The sequence below is a fragment of the Chelonia mydas genome, chromosome 3 (assembly GCF_015237465.2).
Source record: "Chelonia mydas isolate rCheMyd1 chromosome 3, rCheMyd1.pri.v2, whole genome shotgun sequence".
Lineage (NCBI taxonomy): Eukaryota > Metazoa > Chordata > Testudines > Cheloniidae > Chelonia > Chelonia mydas.
The window spans coordinates 164078068-164094126 of NC_057851.1; the positions used below are offsets into that span (position 1 = coordinate 164078068).

A 16059-nucleotide genomic window follows, 5' to 3' on the forward strand; every position below is an offset into this window, starting at 1 on the left:
CATTTTCTGAGAGATTATTTAACTTTTATTAGAATTTGACAGGAAATGAAAACGTTTTCAAAAACTCCCAAACACTCTGGTTGTTTGTATTGGAAATTTTCAGTTCTCAAAACAATCTTTTAAAATTAAGTAACTCTTAAAAGTCTGTTTAAATTGTGTCTTCTGTATGACAGTTTTTGGATTAATGATTTTGCTCATCTTCCTGAGTAGATTGAGTTGTTTGAACCTAATGCCAGTAACTAACTAATTTCCAACCATATCCATATTCTGTACTTAAATTACTTCTTATATTAGTAACCAGTTATAGCATCAAATTACCTTTCTGTATTTGTACATAAAACAAGTTACTGTTTATATAATAATATCAGGCAGTTGTTATATGAACATTTCATTTAGATACCAAATATACATTTCAAAATAAGTTTATGCCATCTTAAGCATTTGAACACTTAAAATACTTCCAGCCATATATGTTTTTCTTAGCGGCTTATCCGAATGAAGTTTTCAGAGTAATTATAAAATTAATTTCAATTAGATTATTTCTAGAATTCCATGTGTGGCTTTAACTGAGGTTTTCTTTGCACAGATCAGGCTAATAGACCTGCTCGTATGCCTTCTTTTATTGCTCTGATAACTCATCCTACTAATTAACAGTCCCTACTACTGATAATACACCTTAACACACCCTCTACTTCAAACATATATGTTTTGCATTGTCTGCCTTCTTGAGGTATGCTTGTCCTTGGGAGACAGAAGCAGAAACTTTCTGAAATTCCTTTGATTAACTTTAGGTATACAAGGTAGATGAGAGAGTGCCTTTTATTGGACCAACTTCTGTTGGTAAAGGAGAGATGTTGCAGAACTTTAACATTTTGTAACATAAGTAGCAAAATATACCTATTGTTATATTTCCAAGATCCTGGCTATAACAGTATTGTAGCTATCTCTCAACATTCAGAAAAGGTGCAAACAAGTTTGTAACTACTTTAAAATAGTAAGTTATAATTTTATTAATATAGTTTTTGCATCAATATTGAGGTCTCTTCTCCACAAGGGGCAGCTAAGTTCTGGCTGTTCCTAACTGTTCTTTTAGCATATGGCTTTTGGTATGTATTTTTATTTATTTATTTATTTATTTATTTATTTATTTACTTATTTTTTAAGGAAAAGGGTAAAAGCAAATTCTGTTATGTGCAACTATAACAACTGGTCCACTGTGCATCATCACTAGGGTTTGAACCCTGAATCTTTAGCATTGCAGCACAGCTTGAGCTAGTTATCTGGAGGAGAAGGCTGTTTTCCTGGAGATTTGGGGTAGAAATGGACATCTGAGTGGGAAGAGGGTTCAGGGAGAGCCTCATCCAGATCTCTCCCCCCCCCCCCCCCCCACCTGGAGTTGAGGGAGGTCCTTCCCCATGTGATGTCCCTAGAGAGAGGGGGGTCACTGGAGCCATGTAGTGAGTTCTGGGGTTGCTGGGGAGAACCTGGTAAGTCTGTGACGCTGGCCCACCCCCCAAAAGTTCCTGGAGAGGGTGTCTGTTCCTTGGGTTTCCTGTACATTGTGTTTGGTGCTGCTGCTTTGGGCGTATTGTGAGGCAGACTTAAATTAAAATATTCGTGTTATATTGTTTGGGCATGCTATTAAAATGTTGACCATGCACTCAGTAGAAGCGAAATGGCAGTTCTCAAAAGTGTCTGTCAACCAACCTGAACTGAGTGTCATGGGAGAAAGAAAAGACACTTTTTTGGCCACAGGACTTTCTCACTGGTGAATTTCAAACAATGGGAAACAGATGAGGGTGTTAAAATTTTTCAAAAGAGATCAGGAGTCTTTCCTAATGGAAACTATTAGGCAACCTAGATATATGGTTTGTTCCAGTTCCCTCTTTAACTATCTTCAGGTATATCACCTCACAGTGAGTCAAAGGTACATAGGTATCCAATGTGCATTTGATTTTTCAGGCATTCCTCTAATCCATTGGCTAATTCATCCCTTTTTCTCTAATCCTCTATCATGAGACAGAGTTAGTTTCTCCACTGACTAAAGAAAGCATTTTCAGAGCAGGAGGAGAATTTATTAATAAAATGCATTATTTTTCAGATATATTACTATCATAATGTGAAATGCAGACGGGAGATGTTTGATAAAGATATAATAATGCTTCAGGTAATCGCTTCTTTGTTATATGTTATATATGTATATTAAATTGATAGCGAAACCTTCATATTGTATGTCCTGAATTTTTAACTTCTTCACATTTTTTTATTAGGGGTTTCAGTTCTCCCCTTTTGTGTTTAAAATGTCTTTTTCAAGGAAGGAACATATCATTTAGGGGGAACTGTGAAACTGACTATTCTGTAGAGCTGTCAGATGAACTAAGTAAACAAACTGAAAAACTGGAGAGAAAACATTTCAGTCTGGCTTCTTTCAATTATCAGTGTTACCAACTCTTGCAATTTTCATGAGTCTCATAATATCTGGTGTTTTTTCTTAAACCCTGATCCTGATTATTTAAATCTCAGCATCATTTTAAAAAAAAAAAATAAAAAATCTCACCCTCATGATTAAAAAGAGAAGCTTGAATAATAAAAGCTCAAAAACCAGAATGCAACTGAAAAGGACCCCAAATTTATTTCTAAAATCTCATTTTTAAGACCATTCCATGATTTTTTTGGCTCTGACTCATGATTTTTGAACATTTGGGGTTGGCAACTCTGTTATCATAATCATTGTTACTTGTAAGTATAGAAAGTACAAAATTTTCAGACACATGATTTGCAAGATGGTATCTCCTTAATGCAGTATTTTAATCATAGAGATGCATATACATAAATCAATTCTATAAGTAAAATTTTATTTGGAAGTCTTGGATTTTGGTTTTGTCCTCTATCACAACGGTAAACACAACAGGCCTGACCCGACAAGATATTGAGCTGCTCATCACTTCAGAAGATAAGGCCCTAATTTTGTCATCTAGATTAACATTAAGATGAATATTCAAGAGCAGCTCTATTTTTGATCCCCACTTCAGGTTAGAGGGAAGTGTTAAGGCCTGTATTTGCCCAATGTTAATCTAATTTAAAATATTCTCTTTGCAAGAATTTAAGAGTGTTTAGGGTCCCCAAAAATCCCTGATCCTAAGCTCTGCCCTTAAAGCTGCCTTCTGGCAGCAGTAGAGCCAGGGTCCCTGTAGTTAGTGAAAGGTGTGTGGCAGTGGCTGGCACCCCTAAACCCTGAATTGATAGAGCCAAGCACGATAAGAATCAATGGACACCTTCCATCCCTTCCCAAGGTATTTAGCTGGATGATAGGCAAGGTGGAGAACAAACATCCATACCAGAGATGTCCCTCTACTCTTTAATGCCCCAGCCTCTCTACGAATTGGGAAACAAGCATCTTCTTCCTCCTCCTCCCCCACAAGTCCCCTGAATGGGGAGAAGGACTGAGATGGGGGTTTGTGTCGAGGATAACACAGCCTGTTTTTCCTCTGTCCTTTGTGTTGCATTAAAGGGAGCTGTGAGAGCAAGGAGAAGCCAGTGTGGCTCTTCTTGTACCAGGGCTGTTGGAGCTCAGGTGGCTGGTTTGGCCATGGCTCTCCCTGCTCTTCTTTCTCCCTGTGTATTGATGTAGATATGGAAACCATAGCCATAGTATGTTAAACGCACAGGCCGAAACTGTATTTAAAACTACTACCCAATTGAGGTAACCATCCCAAACTACCCAGTGCGGTGGTTGCAGTGCAGACCTCAATTAGTACCAGTGATCCCAGGTACTACAGACCTGAGGGCAGGCTTTGTATGCTGTCAGGCCTGCCCAGGGACCCTGACTGGAAGCCGGAGTCCTGCCTTTCTGTCATCCTCTCTGCTACGGATAGGAGAGATGGGTGGAGCCACATGCTGTATGACAGACTGGGGCATACTACCTCACCATGCCCAACTGTGCCCATGACCAATGCCCAGGCAACCCACAGAATTACAGAGACCTCAGATTAAACATTTTCTGAATCATCTCCATGGAACCTGTCCAAGTTGTGATGATTGTAATTCTAAACTCTAAAATTCAGCTTCCAAGACGCTGAATGGAAGGTGATAACCCACGCAGCAGTTTCCCACTTTTGCCATATGGTAAAAATCCCTTCCGTATCCCAAAACTGGTGATCAGCCCCCAGAATTGAAGGAGATCCATCATACTAGCTTAATGGTGGGAAAGGTGGGGCTGACAGTCAGCGTGAAATGGCTGCTCACTTGTTCAGCAAACTGTAGTGATTTGTCTTCTGCTCCAGCTCCTCTGGGTTGGAGTGAATCACCAGGTCCCATTAAATCCCCACCACTCAATGCAGCAATGGCATGAGGGACGGGCTCTGTTGTCTGGATGCAGCATTCAATATCCTTCACCCCTCCCTGCAGCACAAGGAAGATGGGGAAGGTGAAAGAGAAGCATGAACCCCACAAGTGTGCTGAAGACAAATGACGGGGGAAGCAGAGGGAGCATGTGGAGCATTGCCCTCACTACTTCTTCTGGTAGAGATTTCATTTCTTTCTGACTCTTGCTGTACCCATCCCTGTTAAAGCCACACCCTCGCACAGATCCAGAGGGCAAGTGTGCTTCCAATCTTTATAATCGTTGTGGGAGTGTTCCCCTTCTGTGCTAGGCTACTATAAGACTGGTCCCTCTGGCTCCAGCACGGCTGTTTCTTCATGTGGTTCCTTCAGCAAGCCCAAAAGGACAGAAACTGGAATGAGCGACAGGGGATGGATCACTTGATGATTACCTATTCTGTTCATTCCCTCTGGGGCACCTGGCACTGGCCACTGTCAGAAGACAGGATACTGGGCTAGATGGACCTTTGGTCTGACCCACTAGGGCCATTCTTATGTTCTTATGGAGTCTTTACCCTTTTGGGAGCTATGTGACTTGCAGATGTTTGCAGTGACACAAGGCAATCTTTTCAAAACAAGACCGCTTTTATTAGTCAACTGGAATACCATTCTTTAGGGTCCTTAGGTTGGGATGGAAAACAAAGCTTACTTGTGTTTATGTTGGCAGCAATACCTGCCTCTTTGGCCCCCAATATCCAGGATTTCATCTCTTCTCCGATACTGAGCAGCAAAGTTCTTATCACAGTGTGCTCTGACTTCCAGTCACTCTGTTTTGCCTTCCCGTCACTAGAAGTTAATGCCCTTTGTTGATCTTTGATTGTATCTCCAATTTAAATCCATTTACATATTGACAGTTCTTGATCACATAGGCATGTCTGAATTGGAATGAATGAATGATCAACACCCATCTCTTATTCCCCTGTCCCAGAGAAGGATTTAACCCCGTAAGTCCTAGTAGGTCACAATACAAAAGTGAGTGGGGAAATGGAGTCGTGCGTATTTTTTATAAAAATGCAGACATGTTACACATTCTCCACTTCTCACTCCCTCCCTTCAAGAAGAAACTGAGGGGGATCACTTGTCCAGTGGTCTAGAGATGTTTGTGCTATTTTGCACCTACTTTCAGGACAAAGCATCTGCTATTGCATTTGTGCTCCTCTTAAAATGAGTTACTTCCATGTCATAATCTTGGAGGTGTAGACTCCATCTTAACAACTTGGTGTTTAAAAACCTCTCATTTGATACAGCTCAGCCAGAGGTGGTGGTTTCTCATTTGTGATTAGCGTGATAGTGTATATGTACGTATTTTTAAAAGGGGCTTTTCAAGGACCTAAATCTTTCTATCTTTAAACTAAAAGCCAAGAGAAGATTTGTTCATCTGTCATAGGTAAAGCCAGATAGCTAGCATGAATTATGAACAGCTCAGGAAAGATGGGTTTCTGAGCTAGGTTCCTTTGCTGCTGATCAGTAAAAATTGGAGCTGATGGCTATGCTGTGCTAACTTGTCCCGAGGCATGATGAAGCAGCTGTTCCAAATGGGGGACCAGAAAAGGTCCCCTGTTCTCCTGAAGGAAACCAAGCAAGGTCAGCAGTTGTAACATTACAGAGTTTTGAGTTATCCACAGTCCTTTTCAGTGAACATCAGCAGAGGGATATGGCATATTCCTGGGTTGAGGACAGGAGTTCTCAGGGGTTCTAACACAATCACTCATCCACATATTATTTTATTTTTTTAAATAGGTCCAGGTTATTCAAATAGATAATGTTAGGCAATTATGGATCCTGGTCCTCATTTTTTCTTAAACTGTAGATTGATGGGAAAAGGAATGTTACCACATTTTAAACCAGTATTCTTTTTTTTATAATATCATTTTCTTATCGGGGAAAGCTTGGAAAGTCTTCATTTACCAAGTTTTTTGGGGAGGAATTATTTTTAAATAAGTACAAACTTCATTTATATAGGCATATTCAATGATCCACAGTACTTCTTAGTTTCACAAATTGGGGTGGCAGAAACAAAAAGATAGTGATGAGATAAGCCTAGGAACTGAAAATTTAGCTTGTATGGATTTTATTTATAACACGTTTGCGAAAGATCTTAGGTTGTAACTTTTTTGGGGTAGGGACTGAGTCTCTGTTTTTAAAGCACCTAGTCCTATGGGGTCCTGTCCACGATTAGGGCCTCACGAAGTTGTTAATTCAAAGCTTGCATTTCAACTGTCTGATAAAAACCAAAAGGAAAACAGCCCTGGTCTTGCAAGAGACTCTGTTCAGGCAAACTTGTACACCTCTCTGGCATCGCTTGCAGGATTGGTGCCTATATGAGTAATTTAAGTTTGTATGGAGAAAAATAAATTCCATAAGGAATATACTATGAACAAATATAGTACTTTGTGCATAATATCCATCCACCCCATAATTCCACCTGTTCAATTTTTACATGTGTAATAAACTTTTTCTGTTTTTCCCTTGAACTTTTTTTTAAATAGACAGGTGTGTCCATGATGGATCCAAACCATTTCCTGATGATAATGCTGAGTCGCTTTGAACTTTATCAGATATTTAGCACTCCAGACTATGGCAAAAGATTTAATACTGAAAATACCAATAAGGTACTCTTTTTTTTTTTTTTTTAAATATTTTTGTCATAATTTTTTAAATGGAAAAACTGCTAAAAAATTTTTTTTTAAACTCTTAATGGTAAACAGATGACTACAAAAAAAACTACAATTTAATAGTCTAGGGCCTTGTCTGCCCTGGCACTTTTGTCGTTAAAATGTTTGTCGCTCAGGGGTGTGAAGAAAAAAAAAAACCCACTGCCCCTGGTGACGGAGCTACTGCCCTTCATTGGAGGTGGTTTTATTTTGTCGCCAAGAGAGCTCTCTCCTGGCTATAAAGAGAGGCTACACGGTGCACCTTACAATGGTGTGGCTGCAGTGGCACAGCTGTGCCGTTGTAAGTTGCGAAGTGTAGGAATAGCCTTAGAATGACAAAGTAACGGCATTGAAAGGAATGTGGAAGTTTTGATTCCTGGGCCATGTAGCACTAAAGCAGAAATTTCCACTTATAAGGAGCTCTTGGGTGGTTTTAAAATGTAGAGTTAAAATGTCATACCACTATTGTTGTCTCACTCTGGCTAATCAGGTTCTGATGTTCTGCGAAGACATAACACTGGACTCTTGGTGAAGAGACAGTTTCTCATGTCGTTCAACAGCAGTCTGGTTAGAAACAAGTGATGATGTTGGATTCCAGAGGGAGAATCTGGCAGAAACAGTGGTTATTACTCAAAATAATACCATGGCAGAAATAGTGTCCCTAGCCTCTGTTTGCCAGAAGCTGGGAATGAGCAACAGGGGATGGATCACTTGGTGATTACCTGTTCTGTTCATTCCCTCTGGGGCACCAGGCACTGGCCACTGTCGGAAGACAAGATAATGGGCTAGATGGATCCTTGGTCTGACCCAGTAGGGCCATTCTTATGTTAACATCTGACGTGGGTTAACACAAGTGAACTTGGGAAACGAGAGGCTGTTTTGAAAGTGCTAAACTTTGTAAATTAAGTTATGATGCATTAATTAGAAAATCCATTAAATAAACACCTTCAAAGTTGATATACACAAACTTTTACCTAGTTTCTAAAAAACAAAACGAGAAACAAACAGAACCAGTCCTCCATACAGATGTTTAAATTGTTGAAGATTCTTCAACAAAACCAAGATTCTCGGTTTGCATGTGGCGAAAAACTTGCATGTTGTGATGTTCCTTGCCTCATAAACTTGCATCTGGGTATTGAAATGCACAAAAAAAAATCACACTCAAAACTTGCTATGGGTGCAGTTTTGTGTAAATAAACTGGAATTTTAAAGTAACACCACAAATTAATAATGGATCATATGTTTAGCATTTAAGAAGAGTGTAAAGAATTATTACTGCATCTCAATAAATGACTAGCACTGATAGGTTTAAGGGTGAGCATGGGCAACAGACCTTAAGCTGCAGTTTGAAATCCTAGAAAATCTATTTTCAAAAAATATTTTAAAATATGTTTTACTTGTTAACTGAAAAATGTTTATTCATTTTTTTCTCCATTTATTTTCATTCAGGATGTAGTTCAACAGAATAATACTCTTATAGAAGAAATGCTATATCTAATTATAATGATTGTTGGTAAGTTAAGATGTATTTAATCAGTTCATTTCAAGTTGGATCATCTTGGTAGCATTTTACATTGCCATGTGGACCACTTGAGTTTGTTTCTGTTCTCTCATTTCTTGCACCTCATGATCCTTTCCTAGGAGAAAGGAAAGGCCCTTCTTTGTTCAGCAGTGGCCCTTCTGACATAAGAGTCACATTTACCAGTCCCTAAAAGTGTTCACTCCAGTCATTCTTCTCTAGATGTATACTCATAAAGATACAGGGCCTCAAAACTAGGTTGGCTTAATTTGTGGCTTGAGAAGAGTGGTGGGTGAGCCAGAGTTCATGAAAGCCCCTTTCCCTGAGGCTATGCGGGGAAAGAGAATAAGAATACTTATTTTAAACTAGTTTTTCAGTGATTAATTATGAATTTATGTTCATTATTGTGTTCATAATTATGTTAATTAATTGTTTTTATTTTTACAGGAGAGAGATTTAGTCCTGGAGTAGGACAGGTAAATGCCACAGATGAAATCAAGCGAGAAATTATCCATCAGTTGAGCATCAGACCCATGGCCCACAGTGAATTAGTAAAAGCATTACCAGAAGATGTAAGTAATTTAAAAAAAAATGTACAAAGTAACCTGTATCCAAACCGTATGTGTCTGAATCTTCTGAAACAGGCTTGTGTCCCATACCTTAAGCTGGGAATATGTTCCTCTGTAAGATAAGGGTATGGGCAAGTTCAGATAAATGCTACTCAAACAGTTGGTGGAGAGTTGTGTGGTGGAAGAAGGAAATTCTATAGAAGAGGAAGGAGTGGAGCATCAGGAACTCCTCAGCCATGTGCCTTCATGCTGTCCATAATTGGGAGACCTGGTGACGTGCTTTTGCTGACCATCTGAGTACCTTTCCCAGACCTGAAGAAGAGATCTGTGTGGCTTCAAAGCTTGTCTATATCACCAACAGAAGTTGATCCAACAAAAGATATTACTTCACCCACCTTGTCTCTTGGAATGTATAGTCAGTAGAGGATTCTAACTGCAGGTTTAAAACCTACTGAGCAGCTCTTGCAACAGTATAAACTTTCAGTTAGCTTAGATGTATTCAGCATCCCCAAAGTTCTTGGCTAATTAAGACTGCATGGTATTATGCCCAATATAGCATACTGTAAAATGGAACACTGCACTTGGATAAGAAGAAACACTGATCGTTGTAAATCTTTGATAAATACTTGTATAAGATAGCAAAAGAATTCTTCCAGTGTTTTTAAAATGTGGCTTTAAAAAAAATTTAAAACTGAAAACTCCAGAAGAATTGTGACCTACTTTCAAGTTGTGTAATAAATTTTCATTGATTAAAAAAGAAACTCTTTTATGAAGATGATTCCAATCTCTGTGAATCACTTGAGAAAGTAAAAGTAGATTAAAACCTGGAATTTAAAATGAGTTACATTTGTGATTCTTGAGTAGTTAAATAAGGTAGTATTTACTGGTCCAGAGAGAATGTCGGAATGTCTGGTTTGGTTTTTGTAACACATCTTAAAGGGGGGATGCTTGCATGCAACTTGAAATCTAATCAATTTAAAAAAATGCTTTAAGTACCTCACTAACCATGAGTTGTCCTGCCGGGTGTGTTGTTTTTTTGTTTTTGTTTTGGTGGGGGAGTTTGAAAGGGGGATTGCAAGCACATTTTACTATTTTTTACTTTGCTCACTTGTATTTGTATCAAAGGCTCTCAGAAACAGGGGAAACTGACAATACGTAGGACGCTGTCAAATGCATAAAATAACAAAAGAAAATAGTTCTGTTTTTTAATCTTTCAGTTCCAGTAATTTTAGGTGTAACTTGTACAATAGTAGCTTTAAAAAAAAAAAAAAGACTGAAGTGTAACTCTAAAATTGGCATGGTCTCTTTTAAGATAAAACTGTAAAAACCATTGAATGTATTTTAAAGACTGCTAAAAAAGACATACGTAGAAAGTGCCAGAAGAATGACTTAGTACTGCATATATTTTGCATCATGTGCCTGGTGCTCTATTTGATATGGCAGGAAAGAAGTTAATCAGATAACTAATGTGGTTATGCATAATTTCTTTTTTTTTTTTTTTTTTAACTCCATGCAGGAGAACAAAGAGACTGGAATGGAAAGTGTAATTGAAGCTGTTGCCTGTTTCAAGTATGTTTTACTTTTTATTCTGATATCTCAGTTTAAAATATTGAATGCGAGTTATTTACGTAAGGGAGTAAAACCATAGGCTAGAGCCGAAGCATTTCCCCACACAGCTCTGCTCATGTGCCTCATTCATAACCTGTATCACCTCTGCTGTTTTATTCCTAGGATGTTTCATGAGCAGCAATTTTTAATCATGCCAATTTAGTATTAAGTTGCTCATATCAATGGTTTAACTAACGTATGATCTTTCTTTATAGAAAACCTGGATTAACAGGCAGAGGATTGTATGAACTAAAACCAGAATGTACCAAGGACTTCAATCTCTATTTCTATCACTTTTCAAGGGCAGAGCAATCTAAGGTAACTAACAAAAACCAAGAGACTTATCACTTCTTACATTGTCTTCTGTGTACTTGGCTTCTAAAGCTGTATTCTTCTTTTAAGGGCTAATATGAGCCAATATTTTATAAAAAAAAGCTTTACTCTTCTAGAGCATGTTTAGAGAATTTGACTCTGATTCTACAATAAACCCTATGGCAGTGAAAAGAACAGGAGTACTTGTGGCACCTTAGAGACTAACAAATTTATTTGAGCATAAGCTTTCGTGGGCTACAGCCCACTTCACCACTGTGCAGAGATCCACTGAAATCAGTGAAGCTTCATATAGGTGTAGGAGTCTGCCTGCACAGAACTCATTGCTTGGTTAGGGTCTTAATGTACCAAAAATATTTTGATGTCATAAGTTTCCATTCAGTTTTATGGAGTTCACCACTTCAGTGGTTCCGATTTATAAAAGTTCTGATTTGTCTCAAAATTGTTGTTAAAATAAATCCAGATTGAATCAAAATACAAGAAAAACTTAGAGCAACACTAACAGTGAAATAATCAAATACAAATGTAACTTAAAGTAAAATATAAAGCAAGAAAGTAATAAATGTAATTTCCAGTGAGTTTTGCTATTGTCTTTAATGTAAAGATTATGGGGTAGAAGGAAAAATTGAAAGGACACAACCGGGAAAGTAGAGGGTGTGTGTGTGTAGTCACTTTGTGTCTTTTGTACAGATTTGGAATAATCTTAGCACCATTCCTTTTGTCAGGCAGAGGAAGCACAAAGAAAGCTGAAAAGACAAAACAGAGAAGATACAGGTATTACTTCTTGGGGAAGTAGAGGGGAGGGGAAGTATGGTATATGTATTCCCATGGATGCCCCCATTTTTCTCTTATTTTCACACTCAAAGGCTATGCATTAGAATAACACCACCTTTTAGAGTAGCCAAAAAGCAATCTTTTTCTCCAACCCAGTAAGCAAGGATTTGAATTTAAATCTGTCTTGGAGCCAGCCTTCTGAACTCCTTATCCCCCCAGCATAGTTGCTTTTCTGACTCAAAGTAATTCTTGTTAAACAAGGGTGTCCTATTTTCAGAAAAAAAAATTGGTCTAATATCTGTATTGCCTACTCTTAGTGTTTTTATATATTAATGCTTTTACTTCATTTCATTACCCCAATAATGTAAGGCAAAACGTTTGTGCAGAAATTAATGCTTTCCTTTGTTCTGTGTCTCTGTTAACTGAATTATAAAAAAGCATTAAAGTAGTTTTTAGGTTTATGAAGTACTTTACCGAAAAATACAACTTATCAAGCAATTACATAGTACAGTATATTGGTTTAGATTCTACTAAATTGTTAAGAGAAGTTCTAGATTGTATAGGTATTGGGAACGTTTCAAAAGCTTTAATGTTTAGCAAATGAATTTCTGTTTCAGCACTTCCACCTCCTGTTCTGCCTCCTCTCTCTCCTCTTTTTGCAAGCCTGATTAATATTCTCCAGTCCGATGTCATGTTGTGCATTTTGGGAACAATACTCCAGTGGGCAGTAGAACATAACAGCTATGCCTGGTCTGAGTCCATGCTGCAGAGGGTATGTATAGACATTTAAGTCTGTGCACGTGTTAGAGTAGAAATATCCATTTTAGTGTATTGATATTTACATCTATGTATAGATCCTGGTAACTTCAATGGCATCAGGAATATCTTAACTGCCAAATGAGCTAAGCTGAAAAATGTAGAAGATCAAATGTAAATTGAGGATTTTTTTTCTAGCTTACTGTTTGTTAGAAAAATAACACATAGTGTCTTCACTTAGTTAATTAGTATTAGTTTTGAATTGCATGCAGCAAATCATCTTTGAGTATGAAAGCACAGGTAGGGGAAGCAGGTTCTAGAGCTCTTGGTACATTTTTAACAGGTGGCCTCAATTTCAAATATATTTGTATATGTAGGAGGAAAGAATTCTGTTTGGACTAGTTAGAATAATTAATTTTATGGTAGGGAAAGCATTTTCCTTCTCTTGCAACCTTGTATTTTCAAGATTCTGTAACTTTCAAAAAACAGTACATTTGGGGGTTGAAATATTAAAAGCTTGTTCTCTACTCAAAGGTAAATCTTTTTTGAAAAATGTGATTTTTAAAACAACAACAAAAAACAAAAAAAACCCAAACGGAATGGAATTTTGAGACACACAAACAAAACTAAAAAGCAATTTTCTCCAGTTACGGGACTTTTGAGATTCTCTGTCAATTTATAATTGCCTTTTTTTTTAATAAAAACACATTTTCAAGCTTGGCATAGACTTAATTCCCCCATGAGGGCCCTTGTCTTTGATGTATGAAAAAAAATTAGTTTACAAATAAAAACTTAATCTTAACTGGCAAAAATAAGGATTACTCATTTATTTAAAGACTGTAGGATTGGACTCAAAATTCTAACCATTTGAAAATGTTTTTGATTCTGAGATCATACATGTCTTTATTGGAATGTTGAGACTGAATTTCCCAACTGTGCTTTTAAAATTCACTGTATTTTGATGCTTTGCACTCAAAATATGCAGTGTATAAATTTGAACTGAATTGAATATCACATAAAAAGAAAAGGAGTACTTGTGGCACCTTAGAGACTAACAAATTTATTTGAGCATAAGCTTTCGTGAACTACAGCTCACTTCATTGGATGCTCAAATAAATTTGTTAGTCTCTAAGGTGCCACAAGTACTCCTTTTCTTTTTGCGGATACAAACTAACACGGCTGCTACTTTGAAACCTGAATATCGCACCGTAATATTGTACAAAATAATAACTATGTGCTAGAGGGACAAGATGTAGTTGCTGTGGGAACCATAACATTGAAATCTTAACAACGTAAGAGTCAGGAAGTTTAATCATAATTAAGGCTATGATTTAGTCAGGGAGGTCACGGCAGTCACGGATTCCATGAATATACCGGACCTCTGTGACTTCTTCCGCTTCAGCTGTGCTGAAGCCAGGGCTGGAGGCAGGACTGTGTGCCCCTGCCCTGCTGCAACTGGGGCTGGATGGCTGGAATCAGGATCCTGCAGCTCCTGCCCCGTGGTTTGTGGAGGGACTGCAGCAGAGTCTACATGTCCCTGCTCCACGGCTGTGGCCAGCTCCAGAACTGCGGCTGCACCCTCCCCCGCTGCATCCTCCCTTCCTGTGGCTACTGCCGGGGGCTGTGCTGCAGTCGGGGCTGTGCACCCCAGCCTCGTGGCTTCTGTCAGGAGCTACAGCTGGGGCCACATGCCCCTACCCGGCAGCAGCAGCTGGCTGCGACCAGCTCCAGAGCTGGGGCTGTGCCTCCCCTGCTGTGCCCCAGCCAGCCCTGTGGCTTCTGCTGGGCATTGTGCTGCAGCTGGGGCTGTGTGCCCCTGCCTGGGGGCTGCGGCCAGCTCCGGAGCTGGGGGCTGCTGGAGCTGGGGGTGTCCCCTGCAATGGTGGGAGTCTTGGCCTTCCCCCATGAGACTCCTTTCCTCCTCCCTATTTAGCCCTGCCCCCACTTATTTTTAATAAAGTCACCGATAGTTCACGGGCTCCATGAATTTGTTTATTGCCTGTCACCTGTCCATGACTTCTACTAAAAATAACCGTGACAAAATCTTAGCCTTAATCATAATTCAGTAACACATTTTTCATACGTTTAATAGAGTCAGTATTTGAATATGTGAGCCTAATTCTGCTCTGATACTTGCATGTTAGTCCCATTGAAGTGAATGGAAGTTGAATGCATGTATTGGAGAGCAGAATTTTGCCCAAACAGTGACAGACTGCATCATATTGACAATTACCCATCATATTGACAATTATCAGATAGTTTGGCTTGAATTAATAGTTTTCCAGTTAATTCATTTTAGTTCCTTGGTTATGTTGGAGGATCCCAGGGCTTTGCACTTTCGCTTTATTATCTTCAACAGTGTTACTCTCAGGATTAGTAACTGTTTGTCTAATAAATGGCCCAAGGTGGATACAATTTACTAGGTTGCTCTTGTTGTTAATTCCTGGAATTGAATGCTCCAGGACATGTGGAAGAACTTTCTCTGACTTTTCTGGAACTTAATCTATGTTAGCCAGAGACAGCATGTTTGACAAGCTTCACAGCTCACTAATAGGTTTATCTATTTTAAACTCTTGATTTCGGCCATTTTATGGCCAGTTGGGGCAGTTTGTATTTTCAGTTTAATGCGGCACCATTTATAAATTGGTAAATAGCTGGATAACTATGGGTGCTTCACCTTAGGATGTATGTGCTCCCACGCATTCTTGATCACAGACTTTTAGTTAACAGGGCCTGCACCTGCATGCAATACACCATTGTGCTCTGATCAAGGATATGTAGGGAGGGCAAACCTGCCACTGCCACTCCAGTTCCTTCACAGATGTCTTTGGCTCAAGATGGAGCATTGTAGTGTCCATGTTAGCTTCACAGCTACTGCCTTTATTCTTTATTTTTTTCTTAGTGTTTTATTTAATTTTGTTCTTTGTTTCTCGTTTGGTTTAAGCACAGGCTTATGCTTTTGGGGGGTCCCCCCCTCAGTCCCCAGCCAGTTTTTTTTTTTTTGTGGTTAGGGCCTTCTTCACCCTTGGTGTTCGTCTGCATTCTCCCTGGTTGGATTATGCCAAAGATCCTGGGTTTCCAACCTTGCTAGACCTGCCACGCATCATTCCCCTCAGTGATGGGCATTCCAGGTGCCTCAGAGTCCCATGTCCCATCTAAGTGCAAGGTCTGTTGCAGATTAAGAGTAGATCTAGGAAACTGAGGAAAGATAGATCGAAGCTCCTCTTAATGGCGTATTCTTGAGAGGTGTGTGGGGGGGTCCTACTTCCTCTCTGTACATTGGCCTCAGCTGCTCAGACTGTTCCGGTGACTTCAACCTTGGTAAACGGAGACCATGGGCCAGCTTTGGAAATGAAACATTCTAAAAGGAAGAAACCACATTCCCTAGAGAGACTCCAGAAGAAGGGAAAAGTCACCTTTGAGGCCAGGGAACTAGGAGACTTCGCATCCTGATATGAGTACTGCTAAG

At 39.1% G+C, this 16059-nt stretch overlaps 1 protein-coding gene across 17 annotated transcripts in view; it reads left to right on the forward strand.

Annotated features, from left to right (window-relative positions):
* Positions 1-16059, forward strand: part of UBR2 (ubiquitin protein ligase E3 component n-recognin 2) — a 124688-nt gene that overhangs the window by 48619 nt on the left and 60010 nt on the right. For 14 of the 17 annotated variants that reach the window (XR_006289863.1, XR_006289862.1, XR_005224883.2 and 11 more), the window contains 8 exons: positions 2102-2167; positions 6870-6992; positions 8484-8547; positions 9001-9125; positions 10639-10691; positions 10946-11048; positions 11786-11834; positions 12452-12606. Coding sequence is in view for 8 of the 17 variants with exons in the window: in XM_027820496.3 (XP_027676297.1) it covers positions 2102-2167; positions 6870-6992; positions 8484-8547; positions 9001-9125; positions 10639-10691; positions 10946-11048; positions 11786-11834; positions 12452-12606 (738 nt within the window). In the remaining 9 variants the exon portion in view is untranslated. Of the gene's footprint in view, positions 1-2101; positions 2168-6869; positions 6993-8483; positions 8548-9000; positions 9126-10638; positions 10692-10945; positions 11049-11785; positions 11835-12451; positions 12607-15879; positions 16051-16059 lie in introns of those variants that run through there. The other 3 variants (XM_037895801.2, XM_037895802.2, XM_037895796.2) reach the window with 3 other exon arrangements.